The 14,438-nt window shown below is 35.0% G+C and overlaps 2 protein-coding genes across 2 annotated transcripts; both read left to right on the top strand.

The window, feature by feature from the left end:
- Nucleotides 1-2,473: 2,473 nt before the first annotated feature.
- On the top strand, nucleotides 2,474-7,774 carry LOC121964412 (deoxyribonuclease-1-like 1). Its single transcript, XM_042514620.1, has 9 exons — nucleotides 2,474-2,559; nucleotides 3,568-3,653; nucleotides 4,129-4,223; nucleotides 4,679-4,806; nucleotides 5,402-5,514; nucleotides 5,840-5,991; nucleotides 6,102-6,198; nucleotides 6,683-6,761; nucleotides 7,449-7,774. Exons 2-9 carry the CDS (start codon nucleotides 3,573-3,575, stop codon nucleotides 7,538-7,540), a joined length of 837 nt encoding a protein of 278 aa, XP_042370554.1. The 5' UTR covers nucleotides 2,474-2,559; nucleotides 3,568-3,572; the 3' UTR covers nucleotides 7,541-7,774.
- A 1,040-nt stretch (nucleotides 7,775-8,814) lies between these two features.
- LOC121964411 (deoxyribonuclease gamma-like) lies at nucleotides 8,815-13,830 on the top strand (the record flags this gene model as incomplete). The annotated part of the gene is made up of 9 exons (XM_042514619.1): nucleotides 8,815-8,873; nucleotides 9,904-10,001; nucleotides 10,235-10,363; nucleotides 10,466-10,560; nucleotides 11,969-12,055; nucleotides 12,256-12,368; nucleotides 12,457-12,569; nucleotides 13,441-13,595; nucleotides 13,682-13,830. Coding segments are annotated over exons 3-9 (793 nt in total), but the record flags the coding sequence as incomplete, so codon positions are not given.
- Between the last annotated feature and the right edge of the window lie 608 nt (nucleotides 13,831-14,438).

Genomic DNA, 14,438 nt, shown 5'->3' with positions numbered 1-14,438 from the left:
ATCAGGTGTTTGTGAATTCAGAACCTGCCTTAAATAATCAGCCACAACACGGCGATGGCAACCAACATGTTGCCAAGACGTGGATGAGGCATACTTTGTAAACAGTTTTTGAGTATTTTCTTTCAGTTGTAAGATCAGAAAACCATGGATGTGTTTTTTCATATTTGATGTAATTAAATAACTTTAATGTTAAAATAGTGCTATGTGTTTGGTCTTTTAAAAGCAGTTTGATTGACCTGTTAACCATGGATGACTTTATCTTGAATTGCAGTGCACTTTTTTTCCCCCAAAAGACCATGATCTGCAGTCACATTAATGTCTGAGTGTCATGTGATTACACTTACAGTAAATGAGGCACTGTAGGTGTGTTGGAAGCTCGGCCAGTATGCACAAAAGTGAGTATACCTCTGCATTTTTGCTCTACAATGTTTCTAAAATTTAATTTCTGTGAAATGGTAATTTGTATATCTATTTTTTCCATGTTTTGGGTCTGTCTAAAGGAAATGGAAATGTGCCAGGCTCTGATGCATATTTTTCACAGCAAATTTTCTTAATTTCTTTCAAAAACATAGCAAGAAGTCAATTAGCAATGAAAAAAGAAACTAGGAAATTGGTGAAAAGTACAAACCTGAAAATTATTATTATTATTAATAATAAGTGATTAGTGAAAAAAAACAAAACAAGGAAATATCCTGGAAAAGTACTTAGAAATTGTAATAAGTTTGTAACATTTAAAGTGTGTAATTCTGATAATTCATTTTTCCTGTAGCTTTTTTTTTTTTCCCTTAGACATTTAGACTTTTCCCCATGCTTCTGAACGAAATTGCACAGATTTGCCAAGGCTTCAACCTGTGAAAGGCATGTAAAAACCTGGCAACATCACTTTTCTTCTGCCACTTTCAAAGGGTCAATTTACAGATAAAAAAAATTATGCAAAATTTTTCTTATAAACCACCACAGACTGGCTTCAATAATGATATTCAGCCGGCCACAGCCTGACTGATCCATATGAGCAGAGTAATATCTGGTAAAAATTTTAAGATAGGATTGTTTTTCTAATCTGCAGTGAAAAAAGAGAACAGGATCAATTTGTTCCACATAGCCAGGGAGGAGTTTCCTGTCTTAGTGCAAGTAAGTGGAAATATCCTGTCACCCTGTTTGTTGGGAGGGTGGCGGTTTTCGCCCGCCAATTTTTGCCCGCCTTTTTTAATAGCCTATGAATCATTGACCCCCCCAGTTGTTTTAATGGTAATCACGGTTAAATCTCAATCAGTTTAATTCAGTTAACTCATCTTTTGTCATGAGCTCTATGTAATTAAACTGCAAACTTAAAAAAATAATAATTATTCTGAAACATTTTTCAGCTATTTTATAATGTTTGTGTTTATGTGAATATTCTCCAGAAAGTCTTAGTTTGATATTTGAAGAAACTCATATAAAGGTGTGTTGGGGGCTATTTGGGGTACTTTTATTCCTATTCCTATTTCATGCTTCTTTACTCTAACTTTATACACCACTGTCAGAGGGAAATATCAAACGTACTTTAGTCACATGTCACTTTATAGATATAGAGTTTTCATTAAAAAACAAAACCTAGGAAAACACACTGCGAAAGATTCAATCTCATAAAAAATTAAAAATATTTCATTACAATTAAATATCCTGCATTTTACTTGAGTAAAAGTACACCATTATTACCAGCAAAATATGCTAGTATAAGTAAAGTATAAAAGTAAAAGAACGTGTTCTGCAGAAAAATGTCCCCTGAGACTGATTCATGTTTAATATGACATTTTAGTAGTTTTGTATGAATTCCTGGGCTAGCTGCTTCATGTGGAGCTATTTTAACTACTTTATACACAGTTAGTGTTAATCAAGTGGTGTAGCTGAGGGGTCAGGCCTTTGTAAAGGATCACCACCTAAGTCCCCCTTTTTTTGAGTTTCAACTTTTGTTTTTCCTGAGTTAATGGACAATTTCCTTTTTTGAGCTATCCACCATTATTTACATAAAGCCCTGTGAGGAATTTAGAGAGGAAAGGTGTCTTTCATGAGTCGCTAACAACTGAGAGACATCTGAAACATGATGAGGAGACACAACTACAGAGATTAATTGTAAGCGGTCATCAGGCAAAACTGCTTGTTCATTGTTTAAAAGTGGATCAAATTTCATAAACTTAAATACTATTTGAAACCTACAATAATTTCCTCAGAGTTGCAGTGGAAGTATTCAGTAGCAGAAAATGGAAATACTCAATTAGAGTACAAGTACCTCAAAAAAGGAGAGTAAATGCACCGTACCACCACTGTTGCTCACAGTTCAGGCGGGAAAAGAAAAAAGTTATTTCCTTCAGCAACTTTATTGGCAGGTATCTACATGAATTTAACGTCACTTGTTTGAATGTCCGTTTGCGCGCCTTTTTTGGCTGGCAGAGAAACTTCCTGTAATTTCAGAGTTTATTTGGGTTGTTTTCTGCTGAAACAATCACACGACCTCGGACTGCTGACACAGAAACAACCTCTGCTGTGGTTTCATTGATTTGATTTTAATCAAGCAGATTGGTGAGTGTTTTTTTTGTCTTATAGTTTTCTACTTTCCAGTAACTAAAAGTACTTATATAACTTAAGGTGTTAATTTAGCAGCTATGCAGTTTTTCTGACCCTATGCTTGGTATTATTTTCCACTGTTTGATGCAAAGTCATTTGGCAGGAAACCAAACTGACATTAAAAAGATTTTTTTTAAATAGGTTACAGTTATGAAAACATGATATTCTGGTTTTATATGGTAAGTGTATATGTTTTAAAAAGAGTTCCCTCTAGAACAAAATGCTTCACTTTACTTTTGTTTTATTTCTTTTCTTTATTTTTCATTCAGCCGGTAATTTCTGATTTGTGGTGTCCTTTAGTCTTATACTTTTACAATCTCTGTCTTGCTCTCTAGTATAAAAATGATAATATTTTTTCCATTGGCTGGAGGTTGTGAGTTTAGTGTGATGTTTTGGATGATTTGGGGGATATATGCTAGTCTAGGGAAGAGTTGGTAATAATTTTATTATTTTCATTTACAGTACATTGTACTTAAAACTATGTGTTACGAAAATGGTTATGTCTATGTAATTATATTAAAGGAAAAAGAGAAGAGAAGTTGGCTAAAAATAAGTTTCACAAGTTCTGAAAACATTCCTGAAAAAGTTTTGTTTTTAGAAGTTATTATTTCCTCATTATATTTATTTCCTCTCCACATAGTACCTCCTGACAACAAAGAACAAAGACAGGCTATATTCTCTGCTCAGTGTCTGTTTTATTTTCTAACAGCTGCATATAAATTAACTTATCTCCCTTCTGTGCAAATATATATAAATAGTTTCTAATTAATAATCAATCAGCAAAAAATGTTTTAGCTGTGGCTTAAAAAAAATCCCCTCCCCTTTTACATCTTCTGTCTTATTTCTTTCTTCAATTGCATATTTTCCTCCCATGTGTTTTTTTCCCTCCAAAAATTAATAGCATGGCTGCAGACTCTTGGTCTTCTTTAAACTATTGAAAATTTGTGAATGTTGTTTTTATAGGTAAAATGAAGATTGCAGCCTTCAATGTCAAGAAGCTGGGAAAGAAAAAAGTCAACGATCCATTTGTGCGGTCACATCTTATCAAGGTAATTCAGTAAGATGAATTTCTGATGCTCAGTGTTCATACTTTATTTAGGCTCATGTCTTTGCAATGCAAATGCAGTGTGAAATATAGCCAAAGGAGCTGTTTATTATAGCTCAGAGATGTGATGAACGCATCCAATTTCAGAGATTGTTTGTAAAGTAAATATTGGCTTTGTACATTTTTGCTGACAAGATACTTAAATGTTTTGTATTTCAATAACATACTGGTTGATGTGTGGTTAATTTAGGCAAAAAAAAACAAACAAAAAAACATGAGTACATCTCTGCTGTGGAAAAAGTGTCAGTGTGTTGTATTACTGTTGCTCTTTCAAGCCTCTCATGTTTATGTCATTCTTTTGCACTCTATTCTGTATGTGTTCTACTTAACAGTATTTTCTAAATGTTTGTTGTGTTTATTAGATCAGACTATATTTCAGCACGAGTGTATTGTGTGCATGTTGGCTGTGCTTCTTGCAGATTGTGTCGCGGTACAGTGTGGTGGTGATGTTGGAGGTGGTGGATAAGAGCAATACGGTCATGAAAAATTTCCTCATTCAACTCAACAAATACGGGTGAGTTCTCCACACACGAACACAAATACTAAGTAACTCCTCTGGGGCATCTTTGCACAGCATCAAACTTCACAGAGCGCAATATTAATATAGAAGTTGTGGAAGTATGGCTTCATTGCGCATCTTATTTGGTGATCATTTTCTTCCCGTGTCTTCGTCTTTTTTTTAAAAAATATTACAGTAGATAACTAGTTTTCTTTGGATATGAATAGAAAAGCCAAAGAGAGGGAACTGGTCTTTAATTTTCTATACAGATAGAGCTGTTAAATAAACTTTATTTATTTACAGAATCTAACAAATAACTTTATGAATGATGTGACTTAAACAAATCAGGAAATGAAATACTATAAGACCTCTAAATTGGCGTGAAAAAAACAAAACAATAATTAACCGATGCTGTGAACATGTGATGACCGTGTGAGTGTTTCAGTAACAGCTGATGCTTTTTCTGACAGAAGGAACAAACAGCATCCGTACAGCATGCAGGACAGCAAACCTCTGGGACGAGACACCTACAAGGAGAAGTTTGTCTACCTTTTCAGGTATGAAGTGAATAATTCACTGCAAATGAAAGCTGAGTATAGTATCTGCTTATTTAGTGAAACATTTAAAAGGAAAATATATATTTTTTAATGTAACCTGCCCCCTGAGCTGCATCAAAATGAATAAACTGTGCAAGTTGAAGATCCAGTGTGTTGGACTTAAGGGTGTAAATTGGCAAAAAAATAAATAAATAAAAATTAAGTTTTCATATAAAAAAAAAATAAAACATTCATATCTACATAGGGATCCGGTTCTGTTCTACAGATGCCACCATGTCGTTTCTACGGTGGCCCACAACAGACAAACCATACTGGCTCTAGAGCCATTCTATTCCAGTAGTTCTCCTTTCCACTTAGAACATGGGTGAAGTTTATAGATGACACTGTGTGTGTGATAAGATTAGATATGATAACACAATGAAATGAGATACGATACCATAAGACTTTATTAATCCCTCATGAGGGGAATTTATGTTACAGCAATCTCAAGAGTCAGAAACATGAAAATGCAAAAATGGGATTTGAGTGCAAAAAGGGATAAAATATCCCAAAATACAAATAAGATAAAATAAAAAATAAAAGAATATAAATTGTATGTGTGGGTCTTTGTCTTACCTTGTGTGTTTGTGCTTCCAGTTGTACAGAAGCTGGTGCTGATCCCTGTCCACACTAAACCAAAAGATACAGTTACAGAGATGGAGGCTCTGCAAGATGTGGTCCAAGCTGTGAGGAAAAAATGGCAAACTGACGTGAGTTGGATATGTATACAGTATATAGTTATATAAGGTTTTATTTTTGTTGCCTTAGTGCCCGAGGCCACCGTACAAGGAGCTACCTGCTATTCAGTTACACACAATCACACTCCAAAGGCACAGCCATCAGGAGCAATTTGGGGTTCAGTATCTTGTCCGAGGGTACTTTGATATGCCTGGAGGAGCCACAGCCAAATACCAGCCTACCGTAAATTAAAAAAAAAAAAAGCAAAAACAACAACAAAAGATTTGTTTTTATAGTATTTTTTACTGTCATGTTTTTCATGTGTCATCATGAATATGGCCATTTTTTCTTTTGCAGAACATTATGATTTTGGGGGATTTTAATGCAGATGGACGTTACCTCTCCCAGAAGAAGAAGAAGATCCGCATCTCTTCCGCTCCGTATCATTGGCTGATACAGGATGATGTTGACACCACGACCAGTAACTGGAATGACCACACCTACGACAGGTAGCTCACAACTCAGGGCTGTTATCTACCCAGATTTTAGTCTTTCATTTTTCAGGTTTGTTATAACCTCATTGTTTTTAAAAGATTGCGATTGCATTTCCTGCCAACAGGATCGTTGTGTATGGAAAGACCATGCTGAATGCCGTCGTCCAAAACTCAGCCAAGCCCTTCAACTTCCAGAGAGAGTTCAAACTGACAGATCAAGAAGTGAGACTCTTTGTGTTGATCAGCAAATCTTCACACCTCTTTAATATTGACATTTACTGTATTTTGAAGGAGAACAATATTATTGTCATTATTCAGCTTCATGTAAGACTGTCTTCTACCAGCCTTTACTTTATAAGTTGAATAACTTTAGACCTGTAGGTAAGAAAAGCACAGGGACAACATTTTCTCAGTTTCTATGTCACTTTAATGTCATCTTTATCAGTAGGACAACAACTTAATTCAACTTAACACACAGCAAGGTGATTCATCACTTCACATCTCATATCACTCCACCATCTAAACCATTCTCAACCTTAAAGAGGTGCACCACATTATATCGTTCCTAATTTTAACTTAAAGGGCAGCATACAATATAATGTATGAACTTACCATTAATGATATTAACTGATTTTCTTTATTCTCCTTTTTCAGATAAAAAGCTCATGAAAAATAAATCTCATCTTACATTTATTTGGTTTCTCAGGCTTCGGAAATCAGTGACCACTACCCTGTGGAGGTGGAGCTGAAGACCAAACCCACTAAAGGAAACACTCACAAGAAAGGTATCTTTTATTTTTTATTGAGATCAAAGATACAAATACTGTATTTATATAGGAGAAAAACTTTTTCATCAAACTCCATTTTGATTTTATTTCAGTTCTTTTAGCAAAGATAAAATGCATCATAAATTTCAGATTCTGAACACAGTTCAATTAGATTACATTCTTCTCAATTTGATCAGTCGCAATTTTAAATGATCATCACTTGCCTTTGATTCAGACTAAAACAGTCCAATGTTAAAACAGTGTATGGGGCTGCATACACAACAGTCCAAAATGTCTAAGAGACATTACCGATTAATGCAATTAAAGGCAAGTCATCTCAATAGACACTGCATATTTCATACAGAGAGGCAATTGAAAGGCTTTACACATGCAAACAAAAAACAAAAAACACTAGAATGGCATTTAAAAACAATAAGTAACAAAAAACAGAATAAAATCAATAAAGATGAGATTTAGACATTCAATAAAATAAATAGAATAAATAAAAATTAATGAAATGAAATAGAAATACAGATAGAGTAGACCAGAATTACAGTTATAGTGTCATAATAACTTGTTAGTTTCCCCAAAAGCTTATCAGACAGCTTTTCTTTCTTTCTTTCTTTCTATCATTCGCTCCTTGGTTCCTTCTTTCTTCTGGTTCAACATTTCAATTTGGTTTCGTCAATGTGAACTTAACACTAGCAGGGGCACAGAAGAAGACTGCCGGGCCAGCAAAAAGAAAGGCAGGACCGTCAACAGACACACCAGCCAAGAGAAGACGAGGGGACTTATGAAAAACACATATTCAAGATCTTGCATTAATCTGTCATTTAAAATGAATACTATTAACTTTAGTTTTTGCAATACAATTGGCAATCTTAAATTTCTTGCATGAACAGCTTGTATGTGATAACAGAATCTTATGTTGGTTAAATTTAGATGTAGCTGAAGCAGTTATTCTGTGTAATGCTTTTAATCATAATCATTTTAATTCTTTGCTTAATAAAGTTAAAATCCTCTTTCCCTCAGAAATGTGTCATTTTTGTAATTACTAGTTAGTTTTTAGTTTTGTGCAAGTCACCTTGAACTTTTAATATGCAATGTGCACAAAATCTACTTTATATTTTGAAGAAAAAAAAGTCAAAAGTTTTGACTCACAAGTTTTCAATTTGATATCCTTAATGTTATGTTTGATAACTACAGTGGATTCATTTTCTTCATCCACCCATAAAGTTATTGTTTATATGGTCATGATAAATACTTTTTGTATAAACCAAAGATCACATGACTACTCCTTTATGAAAAGGGTCACATGTAGTGATGATCCATAAATAATAATCAACACTAGAAAGCATTATGGAGTTTATGTTGAGCTTCAGCTCACCGTTGATAATTAATCAATAAATAATGTATTTGCATAGCAATCTTCAAACAAACTGTAACACAAAGTGCTTCATACCATAAGGTAATAATGTGAAAAAAGTAACAAAAGAATAAATGACCCAAAAAATTTGTATAATTTACGAAAACTGTAAAAATAATTAAAAATAACAAACAAACATTAAGAAAGTTAAGCAAATAAATACATTACATCGGAAAAGTTCCTGAAAATTATGATAATTATCATGATAATTACAAATATAGTTTTCCTTTTTCTCTTTTTCCCTAGCTTTTGGAAAATACTTTTCTAAATCTACTAATTTCTTGTGATTTTCATAACATTTCTTACCAAGTTACTTATTGCCTTTATTACAATGTTTTTGGAAGAAAAAAGCAGGCTAGTCTTTATGCTAAACTAAGCTTTACAACATCCACCACAGCTCTGTGGTGTTTGTTGTAAAGACTCAGCAGTTCTCACAGTCAGGAAACACTTACAGGCCCAGATAACTGATAGAAGGTGGGTGTAGGATAGTTTGCATGCAACTGCTGTATGTAACGTGTGTGTGTGTGTGTGTGTGTGTGTGTGTGTGTGAGAGAGAGAGAGAGAGCGAGAGAGCGGCTTTGTGGCCTCTGTGAGACACTTCCTGTCTCTGAGGTCTGTCAGTTGTTCTGTTTTCTGCAGAGTTCAGTCTCAGTCTGTCTGCTGATGCAGTCACCACTCTTAGTTTGCTTTCATCAACTGGACCGGTGAGTTATTCCGCTGTTTGTTTTACTTTCCCACTTTTCTGAAAACTCCTCTGCAGCTGATGCCCTTACAGAAACATGATTACTTCAAGGAATTTCATTCAGTTTCATTTTTAGGACTCCAGAATGAAACTAGAAAACTGCTGATTGTGTCAGAGAAGCACTATTGTGAATGCAGAATGGTGTGAACGTAATGACTCAACTCAATTTAATAACATTATTTTGCTTTGAAATTTACATTGTTAGTGCAAGGAGGATAAAAGTATAAATTAATGTCTAAAATATGAAGCATTTAGACAGGTGTCAGCTTAAACCATTTCATAAAAAACAAAATCTTCTGAAGTTAAAAGTTAAAATTAAAACTGCAGAAGCTCAACTTGCTGCAAAATTCAAATGTGGCTCACAGGTTTATGCATGAATAAAAATGAAATAATTCATAGTATAAACTTCCAAAATGTGCCATTCTGCAAAATGAGTACTTTTGAATTGTTACTTTAAATAGGCATCTTGTTGCTTTTGTGCTTTTGACACTGGGCTCAAGACAGACAGCTGACATGTTTCAACAAAACCAACTGCAGTGTTTATGTTGTTTTTTTTACCCTCAGGGGACATTTCTAAGTTTCACACACATACCTCAGTTTCTTCTTTTTCCTGCGTCTGTTCCTCATTTGCTTCTACTCCTTATTTTATTTCATGTATGTAAAGGAAAACACATTACCTAATAGTTTTATTTTGTGTTATTGTCATTCCTGTTCATTTTGAAAGTTGCTCTGCTGAGACAAACTGTTTAACATCAGCAGATCCCTGTGTGTAATTACTGAATTAACCATCCAGTCGTTTTTGAGGTGTTGAAGGAATTAGGGTAGATTGAATCACACTGTATTGTTAATTAATTAGTTGTCACTCAGACCTCTTGATTAGGCCAACCCATGACCCATTATTTGATTGATATTAAAGTATCAAAAGTTCTTCTTAATGCTGATCTTCAAAGAAACTCCTACTGTTTTGTTGTGAATTTCTGTCTCCACTGTAGTGAAACTCATCCGAAACAACTTAAATACACCAATTGGTGCGACTGAGGGAATCTGGCAGCCATTCGTACTATATGTCAGGAGACCTTCTGCACTTTTGGTGAAAATACAATCTAATATTTAATTTTATTTTATTTATTTATTTATTTATTTGTATTTTTGGTTTTATTTATCTTCTACCTATGCTATGTTTTGTGTCTTGTATATGTAGGCCTAAGGGTGTGCATTGTGTGTATTGCACTGTTCTATATATTGTTTTATGTATTGGTATGTTTTTCTATATTCAAAACCCAATCAAAATATTTCATTAATATTGAAACTCATCTGAACAAGCCACAGAACTGGACCAGAATTAAACATTCTTAATTATATGAAGTCAAAATGAAGATTGCAGCCTTCAATGCCAAAAACCTGGGATGGAAAAAAGTCACGGATAAGACAGTGGTCCACTATCTCACAAAGGTAGCTCCTTCATTTTCATGATTTTATTGATAGGACACAAACTGTGATAACAGCATGCACAGTATGTGCCATTTAAACAACATGTTGATGTGCTCCCTGCAGATCATGTCCCAGTACAGTGTGGTGGTGATACTGGAGGTGATGGATAAGAGCGGTAAGGCCATGGAGAAGTTACTGAAAGAGCTCAACAACAACAGGTGAGTTCTCTTAAATGAAAACTTGCTGTAACAATAATTTCATAAAGAGGGAAAACCTGGCATGTAGAATATTTCCATTTTTTTACAATTATATTTTTCTCTTTATATTATAATGATGCATTTTAAGTACCTAAAAGTGCAGACTTAAAGGTCCAGTGTAATGGATTTAGGGGGATATATCAGCAGAAATTGAATATAACATGTTTTAGTAAGTGTATAATCACCTGAGAATAAGAATCATAGCTGTTAATATCTACACAGGGAGCGGGTTCTCATCTACGGAGATCATTATGTTGCATCGCCATGTTTCTACAACATTGGCCCTCAATGGGGCCATTCATGTTTTTGCGTTCTTGTGTTCTCAACAGTGGCGAGTCCAGACCTTTTTACTTGGGTAGCCCAAGTGGAGCACCAGCCTGTTCTCATTCAAATACGTCAAATACGTCCACTCTGTTAGTGCTTTTGGCATACAAGCATGACGCTAAAAGCCACCTTCTGGTTGGATGGCATCACACGAGAACACACTCGAGTAGGTGGCGTTGATGCAATGTGCACGGGTGGCGTCACTTGAAGATGCAGTCTGACAGAATCAGTCACATCTAACAGATTTTTATTTTTGAATCGCATCTGGACATCCACTTTTTACTCAAAGCAAACACAAACATCTTTTGATCTCAGGCAGAGATTTTGATCTCTGCCTAAGACTTCCTGTTGTGGAAGTCACAACAAGTGACTTCCACAACAGGACTTCAACAAAAGGATATCGTTTTTTTTTTTGTTTTGTTGTTTTTTTTTTTTTAATTTTGTTTAAAATTTAACCTTTATTTAATGAGGAAAACGTCTTGAGGTTAAAAATCTCTTTTTCAAAAGTGTCCTGGAAAAGACAGGCAGCAACAAAAGTTAACAGGTAACATGGAACAAAAATACAAAATCAAAAAATTTACAACTACAAAACAGCAATTTAAAGCACAAAAAGAACACAAAATAAAGTTACACAAAGGGGAACTAAAAGGTATATTAATATACACTATAAACAAACCCTAAAAACAAGACAACTAAAAGATGAGCTCAGCTACACACTGACATCAGCATGCAGAAGATGATATACAAAAGTCCTACAGCTGAGCTTTGAGGAACCACTGAGTTTAACTTTAAGTCTTTCTGCAAAAGACTCCACATATATGGAGCTGCATAAAGGCTATTTTGCCAAACTCCGACATTGTAGTTCCACACTATCCATACCTCAAAGATTTAGGCACCTGAAATTACTTAGTTAAGATTCGCAAAATACTTCAGTCAGAGAGTGGGTAGTTTGGAGATGGAGAGTAGGTGAGCCGTGCCTAAACTCAGCCTCAAAGTGGGACAAAATCCAAGCTAACCAACTTTTTTGTTGTTTTATTTCTCTCAGCTCCAACAGAGACCGTCCTTACTCCATGACCGCCAGCTCCCAGCTGGGACGAGACACCTACAAGGAGCGCTTTGTTTGTTTCTACAGGTAAGAGACTTTAGATGCTCTTTCACTCTAAAATTAAAGTTATGATAAAGTGTTGTGATGCAACTGTGTGAGTTTTAGACTCAGAAGGAGCTGAATGCACACCAAAGACTACATACATGGGTTCATGTAGCACAAACACCTCAATATTTTTGTGTGTGTGTGTGTGTGTGTGTGTGTGTGTGTGTGTGTGTGTGTCTCAGAGAGAATGATGTGAGACTGAAAGCTTGTCACCAGTATGAAGACAATCAGGTTGGAGATGTGGACGCCTTCGCCAGAGAGCCCTTCATCCTTCGCTTCAGCTGTCCCTCCACAGGTCCATCTTTTATACTGTACTTTAAGTATTTTGTACTTTTTGTCTGAATGTGTTTTAACTGTCTGTATACTGTACCTGTGTTTTCCAGTGGTGAAAGACCTGGTTCTGATCCCGGTCCACACCAAACCAAACGACTCGCTGAAGGAGCTGGATGAGCTGCATGACGTGGTCAATGTTGTCAGGAGGAAGTGGAAGACTAATGTAGGTTGATTGTTTGACAAACTGACTCTGAAATTGAATATATGCTGATGTTTTTTTGTCTTCCTAACTTTGAATTTAATGATTAGACATTTTATGATATTCAAATCAGGTTTGTCAATTTTAATATACAAAAGAAAGCTTTTTAGCTCCTGGTGTTACTAAACTTAGCAGCAAACATAGTCTTAACATGTAGATTTAGACACTGATGTTCTGTTAAATCTCACTTATATGACACAGATTCGTTTTCTTTCTTTACAGCAGACATCTATACTGTTCTGCTTTCTGACAGTTCAGCCTTTTATCAGTTTTTGAAAGCTTTATATTTCAATGATCACTGACAAATTCTGTTTAAGTCTGATGAAAGACTGTTTCATTTGTCTGTAATGTCTTTGTCACTGAAGGTAATTGGTTCTTTTACTTTGCACTTTCTGACTTTGTTAAAGAATTTCCAAATTTGTTATATTTGTTGTATTTCCTCGAAATTACTTGGTGTTGGTAACGTACAGCCGCTACCTGCTAGTGGTGGGATGTAACTACATTTACTCAAGTACTGTTCTTGACATACTTGTAGACCTACTTTACTTGAGCATAAAAATATTAAAGTACTTTATATTTCTACTCCACCACAAGTCAGAGGGAAGTATTGTAATTTTGTCTCCATTACAAACTTATAGTTACTTTATGTATATGTATATATTGGAAATATATTGCAAAATTTATGATTACAGGTAAGAAGGATACATAAATGTGTTAGAGAGGGGATCCAAGTCTTAATTAGGGGGAATCAAACCAAAGTAAAAAAAAAATAATAGCTGATTTGTGCAAACAGTGTTTCATCGTGATAGCAGTTGTGTTGCTATTTCTTTTTCAGAAAATTATGATTTTGGGGGATTTTAATGCAGATGGACGTTACCTCTCTCAGAAGAAGAAGAAGAAGATCCGCATCTCTTCTGCTCCGTATCATTGGCTGATAAAGGATGATGTCGACACGACGACCAGTAACTGTAATGACCACACCTACGACAGGTAGCTCACAACTCAGGGCTGTTGTCTTCGCAGATTTTTTTTTGTGTAATTGGTTTTAAAGGTTGTGAGGCATTTTCTGCCAACAGGATCGTTGTGTACAGACAGACCATGCTGGACGGCATCGTCCCTGGCTCGGCCAAACCCTTCAACTTCCAGAAAGAGTTCGACCTGACGGATGAACAAGTGAGACTCATGTTTCTGTTCATCAGCACATCATCAGACCTCTTAATAATTAGTAGATTTACAGTACTTTAAAGGAGACATATCATTGTTGCTTTGGGATTATTTGCCGCATTTCATACGCACCTTACATGCCCAAAATTGTTACATTCATATTGAAGTACAAAAAAAGCACCATTAAAGCCCATTCAGACTGCAATTTTTGATCACTTTTGGCACATTTTACACACTTTTCATTCTTTACTTTTTGATCATTTTGGCTGTGTTCATGCATATGGCATAAATTTTGGGAAGATTGTGTATTTTTGTTCCCACAAAATACACTGTAAATAAAATTGTTAATTCATAATGTTAAGTGCAAAAAAAATGCTCCATTGAATCCACTTCAAACTGCAATTTTTGATCCTGCAGGCATCAACGCATAAAAACATGCATTGTATTATTTCTGGGTGTCCTTCAGGGCTTTTGCCTTTAAATTTGTCATTTTCTTTCTATTTTTCACCTGATGATGTAATTTTTACCATATTTGGTATATGGAGAAAATACATGCAATTTCCACTAGGTGACCTGTCACAAATCAATGTTGCTGCTAATCATTGACATCTCCTAGACTGTGATAATAAAAAAAATCCACTTTGCATGTAGTTTATTGAATATATATAT

Source organism: Plectropomus leopardus, unplaced genomic scaffold, assembly GCF_008729295.1.
Source record: "Plectropomus leopardus isolate mb unplaced genomic scaffold, YSFRI_Pleo_2.0 unplaced_scaffold15553, whole genome shotgun sequence".
Taxonomy (NCBI): domain Eukaryota; kingdom Metazoa; phylum Chordata; class Actinopteri; order Perciformes; family Serranidae; genus Plectropomus; species Plectropomus leopardus.
The sequence above is the reverse complement of the archived record's forward strand: the minus strand, read 5'-3'. Positions and strand labels throughout refer to the sequence as shown.

Bases quoted from the DNA above. Each gene is read 5' to 3' on its own strand.
- LOC121964412 (XM_042514620.1), top strand. From the start codon at position 3,573: ATGAAGATTGCAGCCTTCAATGTCAAGAAGCTGGGAAAGAAAAAAGTC. The intron at 5,515-5,839 runs GTGAGTTGGATA...TTTCTTTTGCAG, and splicing joins GGAAAAAATGGCAAACTGAC to AACATTATGATTTTGGGGGA. The intron at 6,762-7,448 runs GTATCTTTTATT...ACTTAACACTAG, and splicing joins AGGAAACACTCACAAGAAAG to CAGGGGCACAGAAGAAGACT.